The 13729-nt window shown below is 44.5% G+C and overlaps 1 protein-coding gene across 5 annotated transcripts in view; it reads right to left on the bottom strand.

Moving 5' to 3' along the window:
* ralylb (RALY RNA binding protein like b) overlaps window positions 1-13729 on the bottom strand; it is a 105278-nt gene that overhangs the window by 40802 nt on the left and 50747 nt on the right. For 4 of the 5 annotated variants that reach the window (XM_081696260.1, XM_081696259.1, XM_035530423.2 and 1 more), the window contains one exon: window positions 13363-13636. The exons of the other annotated variant lie outside the window; for it this stretch is intronic. In XM_081696260.1, coding sequence (XP_081552386.1) covers window positions 13363-13636 — 274 coding nt within the window. The remainder of the gene's footprint in view (window positions 1-13362; window positions 13637-13729) is intronic. 5 annotated transcript variants of the gene reach the window in all.

The following is a 13729-nucleotide window of genomic DNA, read 5'->3' on the forward strand; positions in this document are numbered from 1 at the left end:
AGTCTTTTACATCTTCTTATAACAGTCGAGATATAGTTGTATACTTACACGTACCAAGGTAAACAATTTGAAACAGTGCATACATTTTCCGGATGCACATTATAGATAACATTACAGTACAAAATATAGTACTATGTATAGTTCATAAGTTCACAGGTATTAGAAAAAATGTCAGGAAATGAGATTAAGGTGTACTACAAACTTCTCCAGCAAGCAGCAAATAGACATTCCTATTCACCCTGGTCACATTTTAATACCAGCACGCAACGCTACTGGACGGGGCCTTCACATGCTCAATATGTCACTTGAATGTATCATTTCTAGCTGATGATTTTCACAGCGCAGCAGGGGTGGGAGGTACTTGGAGAGGCACACAGTGGTAATAGAAGTGCCTGGAACAGGTGGATATCCTGCCATTTTCCACTGAGCGAGCAGATTAATGACCTGACCTTTCATTTCACTGGAACCCATAGTGAGCGAAGGAAATGGGGGGGAAACACAGAGTGGGAAATTGAGAAGTGTGTGAGAAAAAAGGAAGAAAAAAAAAACCCAAGGCGAGAGACTAGTGTGGGACAGGACGAGCAGTGGAAAAAGACAGGTGAGCTTCCATCTGAAAGAGAGCAAGAGGGAGACATAAAGAGACATAAAGAGACATAAAGAGACAGGGGGAGACAGGGGGAGACGGAAGGGCTCAGCATGGGAAGGGGAGGCTGTGATTGATCCCTCTGTGGGCTCCTGCGGTCTGGTTTTAGTGTAGCTGTTCCCAGGGTTGTGCCTGTTTTCCGTGTGTGATTACACCATCCACGCATCACGTTGCTCCAAAACGATGATCGATTGCAGAGTCACGGCCACGGCAGTCCACTTAGCATAGATTTTTAATCTAAATCACTCAGTTATTTACGTACCTAATTTCAGTCTGCATCATTTGAAGGAAGCTATGGGTGATCCATCTTTCTTTCCTCTGCGGTCCACACACAAGGCTAATGCACCTCGTCTGTTCTGGCCAGATATGCTACATAAACTGCTCACAGATATCGGCAGCCGCTCAGCCTGGGCACGGCAACAAGCATCCATGCAAGACATCTTTCAGAATATTCTAGTTGATAATTCATGCAAGTTCTTTCTTATCTTGTTGGGCTAGTGTGTTTCCACTGACTCCAGTGACCTGCAAGCAATATGGATCACTCATCCTAATTACTGAGGTACTGCTGGGCTGGCTTTGTATAATGTTCGCGCTCACGATCCTCCGCTGAGGCTTCTGTATCCTGCAGCCACGCTAACAGCCTCCTAGCAAGACGTCTCTCTGGAGATGTCGTTAGCGCTAGGAGCCAGGCTGTTGCTGCAGGCACATGGCTCTCTGAGGCCAGATAGCCCGTGCAGTCTGCTGCGTTATCCCACTCCCATCCTCACCGTCAGGGCCTGGGAAGCACAGTGCTTGGTCTCCTTATGTCAATCAAATTCCTGTATTGGCCCCTGGGCACATATCAAGCACTTCAGCATGCAGTTCAGCAGGCTTTAAAAGCCAAGAGTCAGATGCGGAATGTTTTTTCTGCACAGACAATACCAGGGTCATCACTAGACATTAGAAAGTTGTTCGATTTCCAGAACAAATGGTCTCTTAGCATATTCACATCTCTTAGCATATTCACAAGTTACTTTTTTTTTTACCTTGGTTTGGCCATTGTCTTAACTTTTTTCTACAAACTCTTACATCCCTCATCAAACACCTATGAAATACTGTGCATTGTGATGCATTAAAAATGTATTCGTATTAATCATATTTTAAAACTGCAGACAGCCAATATAAAATTTGTAAAACTGAGAAATAGATGCATTTGAGAAATGCGAGACTATGCTAAAATATGGTGTTTTGCACTCTGTAAAGTTGAAACTATTCATTCAAAAGTCAGAGCTGTCAGGTAACATTTGGCAACAGTTTTTGGGAGTCCATCTCGTAGCATTACAGACAAACGTTACGATCTTAGGCACAATCTTGACAATCGAGTTTTGTGGGCATGGCCCACAGTGTAGGAGAGCATCTGTAATGATACACTGTTTCTCAAACTACCAGGCAGCCCACCTTTTTGCTCTAAACTAACTCGCGGTGTGTCTATACCTGGTATTCATTCTTCTTAATGGTTTCGTTCGAGCACTTTTGACAGCTGTGATGAAGCAAAAATTGTGGACCCCGAGGACTGGGTCAAGAAACACTGGCGCACTGAAAGAACAAGCAGAACATGGAAGATGTTTTGAAACAGCAGCCCCAGTTTTCTGTGTTGTGTCACAGAATGCTGAACGTTGGCCAGAAACACAAATAAACACCTAAACATTCGGATTGATTTTTAGAGGGTAAAGCATTACCATCATAAGAAAGGATCCAAAGTTTTCAGGTAAAATACTGTCTGTAGCTTTCAGCATTGCTAACATTAATATAGATTCAAAGTTTCCAGTTTTAAAAGGTGGTATGATATTGGATTAGCTATAGTCACAGTGCCTCCTCCTAGTTACGCTGTCAGTTGCCATATTGACCAACCATTCTGATAGCTAACACTAAACGATTTACCTAACTGCAGCAGCCATGTCAATGTGAGATGTACACAATAAAAGCCTACTGAGTTGGCTACGATAATGGCAGCCAATAATTGCATCCTCAGAACACATTTTGTTCACCAGTTCTCCTTGAACACTCCCTGGATGTGCATGCAATGATCAGATTAATCTGCTTGGGGGAGCACTGTGCATCATCACTGATGTTTTCTTCTTCTGATGTGATGTTGGCAATACTTTTCCACCAGAAAAACTTAAACTTACATACTGTAGCCTCTAATACATAGATTACCTATATAATTTATTGATGTATATGTATAAGCAATATTGACATTATATGTGAGATTGCTTACAAAATGTTTTTTTCCAACATACATAAGAGAGACATTGTCCCTGTATGTTACGGTACGGCCCATCCTCCCAAACGTCCCCCCGTGTGTGTGTTTGTGTGCGTGTGTATGTTCGTCCGTGTGGCCACGCCCTCCCTGTGTTCCACACCTGCTCCTGGTAGTGTGTCGTTAGTATGCGTGTATAAAAGTCTATTGTTTATGTGTGACTGTTGTCAGTGTTTGACTATGATAGCCTGCGAGCTACGTCTTCCGTGTTATATGTATTAATAAATGTAAGTTTCTGTTTTACGCGACTCGTCCCCACATCCTGCTTTGCCCCCACGCGTTACAGAAACATGGACCGACGAAGGATCCCTGGGAAGGGAAAAGAAGGAAGGCAAAGAAAGGAAGCAAACGCCCTTCCACAACCCTCGCAGAGAGACCCTCCATCATCCTGGCCTCACTCCATACTCCCACAACAGGGGAGAAGACCACTGGTGGATTTTGGGGGGGGGGGGGGGCCCTGGATACGGTCCAGGGTCGGACTCTGAGGAGTCCTCCAGACCCCAGCCGGACTACGGGGAGCGGTACGCTGAGGATCAGTACTCGGAAGTGGACTCCGCTGGGTCCTACGACCCCTACATGGACTATTGTGAGGGTTACGCAGATTATGGAGGGAACGGGGAGTGCAGCGACGTTAGTCCGCGGTCGGACTTGCCGTTTGACTGTGTGGAGGATCCATCAATGGAGGTGGAGGAGGGCATCTATGGGCATCCTCTCACTGACAGTGACGTCGAGCCTGCAGTCATCAGGAGCGACGCGCCTCCGGCACCAAAAATACCGCCCAAGGCTCCGCCCAGGAGCTGCCGCTCGGGTGCAGGCAAGCCGTCCCGTGCGGCGCACATAGAGGCGACCTCGTTCGAGGAAGAAACTCCCTCCACTAAGGGACACAGCCCAGGAACTCATGCGCCTGTACCTAAGCCTAGTAGAGGCAAGAAGGAAACGACACCAGCGCCCACCCCAGAGATGGGAAAAGTAGCTGGTGCGCCTCCTGAAACAGGTCAGCAAAAGTTGGCGCCCGCCCCCCAAATCGGCGAGGGCTGATCCCCCACAGGCGGGTTGGACTGCAGCCCAGCCGACGACTAGGGGACAGGCCGGGGCTCTTGCGGGCTTCCCTGGACTCTTTATGTAGTTTTTTACCTGTCCCTGTCACTGTCTGTCCCCATCACGCTGTCTGTACGAGTCACTTTGTCCCCCTTTACGTCTGTCCCTGTACATGTCACTGTGTCTGTCCCCATCACGCTGTCTGTACGAGTCACTTTGTCCCCCTTTACGTCTGTCCCTGTACATGTCACTGTGTCTGTCCCCATCACGCTGTCTGTACGAGTCACTTTGTCCCCCTTTACGTCTGTCCCTGTACATGTCACTGTGTCTGTCCCCATCACGCTGTCTGTACGAGTCACTTTGTCCCCCTTTACGTCTGTCCCTGTACATGTCACTGTGTCTGTCCCCATCACGCTGTCTGTACGAGTCACTTTGTCCCCCTTTACGTCTGTCCCTGTACATGTCACTGTGTCTGTCCCCATCACGCTGTCTGTACGAGTCACTTTGTCCCCCTTTACGTCTGTCCCTGTACATGTCACTGTGTCTGTCCCCATCACGCTGTCTGTACGAGTCACTTTGTCCCCCTTTACGTCTGTCCCTGTACATGTCAGTGTGTCTGTCCCTGTCTTTCCTTCATCTCTCCTGCTTGTGCTGGCCCGTGTCGGGTCGCTCGGTCCTCTGGCTTGGCCATTCGGCGTGGGTTTTGGGGCCGTAGCCCAGCAGGCCTGTGCGGCGGGAGTTGCGCCGTCGGGGAGAGGCTCTGCTATGGTACGGCCCCTCCTACTAAACGTCTCCCCTTGTGTGTGTGTGTGTGTGTGTGTGTGTGTGTGTGTGTGTGTGTGTGTGTGTGTGTGTGTGTGTGTGTGTGTGGCCACGCCCTCCCTGTGTTCCACACCTGCTCCTCGTAGTGTGGCGTTAGTATGCGTGAATAAAAGTCTATTGTTTGTGTGACTGTTGTCAGTGTTTGACTATGATAGCCTGCGAGCTATCTCTTCCATGATATATGTATTAATAAACAAATGTTTCTGTTTACACGACTCATCGCCGCATCCTGCTTTGCCTCCACGCATTACACTGTATAGCTCTACTAAATACCATTCTGGGGTTCTTTTGAATTTACACATGCATTTTGTGAAAAGCAGTTTAAAAAATTCGAATTTATATTATTCCCATGAATATATTATTCACAAGAAGAGAAGAGGCTGAGTTTTTCTCTTTCACCTCTTGCCCCATATCAGATGTGTTGTGACAATCAGCAATGTTGAATAAGCACTGATAAATTAATTTATTAATAAATTTAATTAATTAATTAATTAATTAATTAATTAATGGGAGTCATTCTAGGGTTCACCTGAAAATGTGCTCTGGTAAAAATAAATAGCTCCAAATCCAGTAATGAATATGTAACATGGAGTGAACAGAGGCAGGAGGCATACGCTGAGCTGAAAGACATTTATCTGAGAGAAGTCCAACTCATTGATCTTAGAACATTCGAGTGTTGGGTCGCCAGGGGTCAGCATAAAAAACCTAAATGTAATGTGGGCAACTAGAATGTAGTGAGACAAAACAAAGCGAAAACAAAGAACCCAACAGAGAACGTCTACAGCAGCAAGACAGCCATGAAGCTAGAGCACAGAGAAGTTTACAAACAACGATCCACTAAGACAGGAAGACGATACACATGCGCGCACAGGGGCACACACACACACACACACACACACAAATGAGTGGAAAACAAGATACAGGAAAACACAATGATGAAGAGTGGGAATTTACAAAGCACAAGGCAAGGGCAGAGGAAACCACAGGACTAAAACATAAACAAAAACAACACCACATGGCGCTAAGTGCTACTGGCACCGCAACACTGTAGGGGGAGACTCACAGTCTTTCTCGTGTTCTAAAGCAGAAATGTAGACAGGAAAAGTGTGCAAAGCAGCTAGCATTAACTGAAGTAAATAGTCGATTAATGCACACGCCTTGCTTGTCTACATAGCACATTAACACTCCCAACTTATTAAAAAAGAAATAAAGTGGTGTTGGTGAACGTGATAACACTCATTAACAGAGCTGTAGAAGAAAAGTCATTGCCACAGTGACAATGGGACCTTACACTCGCGTTGGCTAATATGAAATTAGAAATCACACCAACTGAAATTACACTGATTGTAAACATATCCTACCTTACCCAGAAATTATATCCAGAAAAAAATATAAAATATTTAATGGCAGTTCCACAATCAGCACTGAACAAACAAATAAAATGTTGTGAATTCTCTGTCAAGATCTTCTGCTAGGTGTTTTGCAGTCTGATGTGAGAAATGTAAACTCTCCAAAACAGCTCATCAGCTCATCTCATCAGCTATGTTAGAGACCTCTAAAAAAACTGTGCTGATCACCGCACCATTACAACATGACACACAGGAATGAGCACAGATTCCGTTTACCACACAAATGAATTCCCTCAGGTGGCATTAAATGCTGTGTGAGCACATTATAATCTTACGGTAAACCGGCTCGTAAAGTGCTGACAGTATGACATTACCTGTAGCTATTGATACTACAACTCACAAATCCGGTATCTTGAATTTCCTCCCAGTGATAATGTCATTTAAAAATAGTGTAGCTGGTGCAATGTAAATGTGTCCATGGCATCAGGGCAACATTGTATTAATTAAATGACAGCACATAATGAAAACATTATCTTCGTCAGCCTTTTTTACCATTTATGTGTAAATGAGAATATGTTGCAAATCTCTGCGTCAGTCACAACGGACAAATGTGCAACGTCTGCACTAACTAGAAATCAGGCATCTGTGTACGGACCAAAGCTGTTCTCTTATGAACATCATTTGGTGGTGAATTTGGCCAACAGCCAGGTCCACTCTGGAGGAGGAGGCCAGTGTTCCTTCATGTCGGCCCTCTTGGCAGGGCAGTTCTGCTGGAGAACGGCTATGCATCAGCCACATCCTGGCACCAGAGCACATGGCACATATGTGTGCGAGTGCATGGTGCCGGGGAAGCACGTGGAGAGGTGTGGACCAGGGCTGGAGCACTTTACAGAAGTATGTTCCTCCGCACTGAGAAGCTCAGGGTGCTAGCCTCTGGCCACATGCACCCTGTCTCAAAGGTAGAACATCCACAGCAAGGGACTTGTACAACCACAGGCTAAAACAGCTCTGCTGGCAAGGATTCCCTCCCCACAGACTGGCAGAGAACTGAAAATCTAGGACACCTTTCTAGTTCTGCAAATATAATGTTCCAAAAACAGGTAAGCAATGTGTGAAGCACAAAAAAAAGCGCCTTTTTTTCTCTCTCATTAAACTGTGGCATTACTGGAGGTTTATTGAACTAGAAAGGAATGTAAACTCAAAAGGAAAGTTTGTGGACAAACTTAATGTTAGCTTATGAAAGCCTGCTAAAAGCCAACTCTATAAGAAAAAAAAAGCTAAACTAGTCCCGTAAGCTTTGACAAAAGTTTGATGAGTTTACCCTGAGAACTGTAAAAGAACATGTCTACAGATTTCTTTTTTTCTGGAATGACAATAATAAGTTGATATAAGAATGTTGAATAGAATAGAATGTTGCCTTTGTCAAGGCCTGACTGATGACTGATCAAACCATCTGATAAAGGATGTGATTAATATGTAAGGGAATGACTATCATACAAGAGCCTAACTGAGGTGTATGAGGCCTCCGATACCTGTTTTGCTGACATAAATCTTCACCAAGGGTTCAATACAAAATTTGCTGTCATTGTAATGTAGTTTTGGGTGAAGTGGTTTTCATCTCTCTCTCTCTCTCTCTCTCTCTCTCTCTCTCTCTCTCTCTCTCTCTCTCTCTCTCCCTATATCACTAATACATGTTTGCCTCTCATTGTAGTAGCGTAGGTAAAATTATATATCACCGACTGCAACAGGGTTACTTTAATGTCCCTATGCATTTCCTGTCAAGATCTTCAACTTTACAGATTTAATGAGATTTGGCATTGAGCTGTAAGAGCCATTAAAAGCCATTTAATTTCAATGCTTGGTGCATAACAATCATTTCCCCTTTTGCCCAGTCAAAAATGTAAGCTCTTTAAGGTTTACACAGTTTGCACTTTATGCAGTGCTCTTGGCTTTGACTGACCCAGTTACATAAACAGGTAAAGAGGCCTACTCACTAAATTATCATTCCCCTTAATGGACTTTAACTGCTGAGAGGTTGCTATTAGACATATATCTCCCTGTGAAGAGCTCTTCTGCTTCCATTCCATACCTTTTGCTTGTTGGATGTTTAAATTACAATAATTTGGGTTGTCATTGTTCACCAATACCCATCTGCTACTTAGCTTGAAACAATGCAGAATGCTAGATAAACAAGAGAAATGTACCTATGATAACAGAGCAGGATGCATTTAAAACTCAATCTGGAAAGTTCTGCTGTGGTGAAATGCTGACAAATGTCACAGCTTTTCCACCATTTATTTAGGAGTTGTTGGGTCTGAGGGTGGTGGGGGGAGAGCTCTCTCACTCCATGGAAAGAAGAGTGACACACTGTGCCTCCAGTATTCCACCATGGTGCCAGAAATTTGCACCATGGATCTCAAAGTCCAAAGTGATTATGTGCAACACTGCCTCTCACCTGGGGGGCCCCGTCTGCTATGAGCATGCTCCTGTTCCCCATATCCAGCTCCACTCCTGCATTCATGCAGACAAGGCAGCCATCACACACACACACACACACACACACACACACACACACACACACACACACACACACACACACACACACACACACATGCACAGGACCCAGCTTCATAGAACATGAATTTAATATGGATCTAATATTCTCACCATTACTCTCACCATGGGGACAGAGAAAGGAAAATTTGCATTGTCATTTTAATCAGAGGATGTGAAGAGTGTACCAGAACCTCCAATACTAGGTTATGATTAATGACTTGTTATAACTTGTAATGACAAAGATCTTTTGCCCCTATAAACTACCTCTGCTTGAACCTCTGATTCTAATAACTGGAATTATGGAAGGGCATAAATATTATTAAGCATTTTAATGTAATAAAATTGGCTATGTCCAAAAAAAGTGCAAGAATAAAGAATCTCTGTTTCCTCACCACCATATATAACCACTGCCAATGGATATATGTATCCTACTGTCCATCTAACACATGCCTTGTAGTCAGGTCAGAATTCTCTATGTGATCTTATAAACTCACATTGATATTTAATGTTTGATGGTCTCATGGGGCAAAATGGGAGGGAGGCAGACAGAAGACCCTCTCCCTGCCTGCTTCGAGAGTTTCACTCTCGTGTCTCTCACACAGACACACACACACTCATCAGCTCTCGCATATTTCACACACGTCCTTGGTGATGCTGTGGAGTGGAGCCCGCCACAACCTCAAGTGTCTGTCAACGTGGCATCTGGTGCACCAGATTTCATTTCATTCTGACAAAGCAGTGCATCCCTTATGCATCCAGAGGGACCGACATGTAGTCTTTCTTAATTCAAGAGGACTGTTGTGAGATCTTCATATATGGCTCATAATTATTTTTGTCATTTACATTATATTAATTAATAATGTGATTATGCAGAACACAGATTGGCAGTTGGAAGAAAAAATGTTTCCTTCCCTACTTCATCAGGGCCTGGGTAGTCAAGTATTGAAAAAAAAAAAAGAAAAGAAATCCAAGCAATTATACTCCCCTACAAACTGTAAAGGTATGCCTCCCACACAAGGGACTGAACAGAACAGACTGAAAAGACAAAGTCTATTAGGGCCTTTGGTCTGAGACTGCAGATATTCATAAGCCCTGGGCAACTGCTCTGTATCTGTATGCGCCTGTGTGTGATAGGGAGGTCAGGGAACAGTGACTGCATGTCACAGACTGACTGTGTGTCACAAAGGGGAGCGGTGTGTGTGTGTGTGTGTGTGTGTGTGTGTGTGTGTGTGTGTGTAACAGTGTGCAGTTAGTGCAAGAGCAGACGTGGGCCTGATGGCGGCCAGTCTCCTGGGAAACACGTTGTTACAGCAGAGCATCTGGGTGAGCAAGTATAATGGAACCAGATGGAATTTAGGGCTTTTAATGGCCGCAGCCGTAAGCCGCTACTTTTGGTCAGGCCTAAATAAAAGTGCACTGCACTGACATTCAGCCAGGAGGCGCTGCTGGCAGCTGAGGGGAGAGAGCATTATTGAAACTTTGATTGATTAGAAATACTTTGTTGGGTTCCTGAGTGGCACAACAGAAAAGCATTTGCCCTATTATCAGAAAATGGCAAGTTTGATTCCTGATGATACCACAGCCAAAACTGCTGTGTAGGATCATATAGCTGCATGCTTACAGTGCTATGCTCACCCTTCCCCGTCACTTACAGGCCACTGGCTAATCATGGGTGCTTGTGATCTCATGCATCAGGAGGGAGCAGATAGTGCTATCCTCTGAGCATGCCACTTGGCCCCCTACTTTTGTAAAAGATGTGGTGGTTAGGCTGCATGTGACAGCCCTTGTCTGACCTGGTTGAAAGACGTATGGGACCACAATTTGGAGAAAATTCCCAAAAATATATAATAAAAAATGAAATATTTTATACATGTGCAGTGTGAAGCTTTAGTCCATCTGCTGCCTCGGACAGTGTGTCATCCACCCTGCAAGACATCATCAATGAGCGATTTATGACCACAGGACCTCTGTAGTCAGGATGTTTCTGGGTTGTAGGCCGATCTCAGCGCAGCAGTTACATTAACCCATGTAACCCACTACCGTGGCAGTTTACCTGCTATGTTCAGAATTGTGTTGTGTGGTTAAAGGAAAAAGAGCCTGGTAACAGACTGTGCAAGCCAACAGAGAGGCTGTAACAGTAAACACTCCTAAAATTCAGGTATAAGGTAGGTATACCTAATAAAGTAGCCACTGGGTGTCTGTGCAAGGTAGGTGTTATGTGTTCAATGGCTGTCTTGTTACTTAGACGCTATTCCGCAATAACATGGGCTAATGAGAAGATTTTGTAAATGATCTTTCTTAATTTTAATTATAGGCATGAAATATAGATGGAATATAAATATTCATCATTAGTGTCTGAGTACAAAAAAGAATTTAGAAAATATACCCTATAATTCTGTAGATTCCGTGGATTAGTTGGATTTCAACTTTTTGTCGGTGAAAAAGACAATTCAGTTTTTAACAATAACATCACGGTATGTTGGAGCATAGACACCGAGTTCTAGTCACTGACATCTATATCTGCTTAGGAAACAACCTTTGTTATTGCGAGACATGGCCATGTTAATAAAGAGATTTCTTCTCACAGGTCTAGCCCACGTCATGCTTTGTTCATCGACTGATGACTGCAGAACAGCCTTTGTGCAGTGCTGGAATGATTTGACCTTTAAAGTGATGGAAATAGTTCCGATTCATCTGGCTATTCTGGCCACGGATATGCTGATGCTCTTTCACACCCCCGCACCCATGTACACACATACACACACAAACACACACATGCACATACACAGACACACAGACACACAGACACACACACACACACACACACACACACACACACACACACACACATGCTCCTACCCAATCAAGTGATAAATTACCCAAAATGCAAATAAATTTTATATATACACACACACACACACACACACACATGCACATACACAGACACACACACACACACACATATATATATATATATATATATATATATATGTGTGTGTGTGTGTGTGTGTGTGTGTGTGTGCCTATATTATGCCTATATATATATATATATATATAGGCATAATTAGGATATTACATATTACATATTCCTATTATGACAGAGGAAGGTATAGCTCTTGAGCCAAGACAGGTTTTAAAAATGAGATATATGCACAAATATCTCTTTCCTGAGAGTATGAAAAAACACCCTATTGTTTGAATCAGGTGTAAATGAAATAAATAAATAAGTAAAGTCCTTTGCACCTTATCGCCAGGAAATGTCAGAGAGTATTAATATGTAACATCTAGCATAGCTCTCTGAGATGCTCCCAACAACTGCAAAAGGAGAGAGATGCACTTTATCGTGCTGGCGCAGAGGCACAGATGATGCTATCTGCAGCGCTTGACTAGATTCCATTAAACATGGCCCTGCTCAGTACATACACACAGGAAAGCAGGTCTTTGGAGCATGTACAGAGAGGGAGGGAGAGATGGAGGGGAGGGAAAGAGAGAAGGAGGTAGAGGGAGAGAGAGAGGGAGGGAGGGAAAGTGAGAGAAGAATGGAGGGGAGAGAGAGACAGAGAGAGGAGAGAGAGAGAGAGAGAGAGAGAGAGAGAGAGAGAGAGAGAGAGGTGCATGCCTGCTCTAGTGAAAGCATTAGACTTCATCACTCAGTAGGAGAGCCTATCAGCCCACCACCACATTAGCCTACAGGCTGCAGGCTTACGCTGGGCTGAGATTAGCAGAGAGGCCGTGCGTTCTGCTGACAGGGCCCAGGGACAGAGCTGGGTGAAGGGATGTGAGGTGAGCAGCGACAGTGAAGCTTCCTGAGGCCTGGAAAACTTAGTGCCACATATCCACACTCAGGAATCATACCAGTGTACAGATGCAGGTATGGGCCATGTAAGTTCAGGCTCCGACCTGAGGCCACGCTCGTAATGCCTAAGCATTATGGAAGATCAGAGATCTAGCATTCCACTGGCATTCCAAGAAAGCTCAACATTATTTTTTAAAATTATTTACTTATGTTTGCTGGGTGTATAATGAGTAACAAGACAAAAGCCACGCTCTAGTGTCTTCTGTCTAGGTCTAGTGTATCCTGTCGAGGTCACAAGTTTGAGGAAGTGGAATATTTTTGCTCAACCTCCCCTAATCAAGGGGATGGGCCAAGACAACCTCTCACCCAGTGCAAATGCAGAGAGCTGCTGCTCGCATCCTGCAGGAAACATATGCATTCAAAAGGCTTCAAAACTTTCGAGCCACTCAGGCCTCCCCTGGGCTGTTTGCAAGGGAAGAAGCGCATTTTTCTCTGATCAGAATCATTGGAATGCAGAGAGACTGGAATGCAGACATAGATTTTGGGACAAAAACCAGCATAGCAAATTGATCTAGCAGTTTCTCTCTCAATATAGTTTTCAAACAGCGGCACCTATTTTCTAAGCAATCACAATATTAACAAAATATCATAGCAGTGTCAAACAGAAGACAAAAACAGCCTCACAGCTAGAGGCGACACACTGGCATTTTTCTTTGTAGAAAGGAGCTGAGACTTCTGTACCATGATCAAAAGCAAAACTCAAACCCAGTCTATATGAAAAGCAAGCCGCAGGCAATGCAAGTCCCTCTGAACGAAACAATCATCCCAACACAAACCCAACACAAGCCCAGTCACTCACCCAGTGGCTGTCCTGCTATGATCCGAGCGTTCTCTCCAGCTACCGCCGCGCGAGCGTTGCGCTCGCTCATGTACTGCACAAAGGCGTAGCCCTTGTGCACAGAGCAGCCCACGATCTTGCCATACTTGGCGAAGATGACTTCGATGTCGGCCTTCTTGACGATGGCGGTATTGAGGTTACCGATGAAGACTCTGGAGTTGAGTGAGCGGGGGTCATTCTTGTTGGTCACGTTGCTGGTCTGACTCTTACCGGTCATCCTCCTCTGCTGTGGACCCTGAAGTGCACACACAGGAGCATGCTCTCTCAGAGATCACACCGGCCACAGAATACTGAGGACATCCTGTGGTGTCCTTGAAAAGAACTGGAT

Source organism: Electrophorus electricus, chromosome 14 (genome assembly GCF_041902795.1).
Source record: "Electrophorus electricus isolate QZ-2024a chromosome 14, ASM4190279v1, whole genome shotgun sequence".
NCBI lineage: Eukaryota > Metazoa > Chordata > Actinopteri > Gymnotiformes > Gymnotidae > Electrophorus > Electrophorus electricus.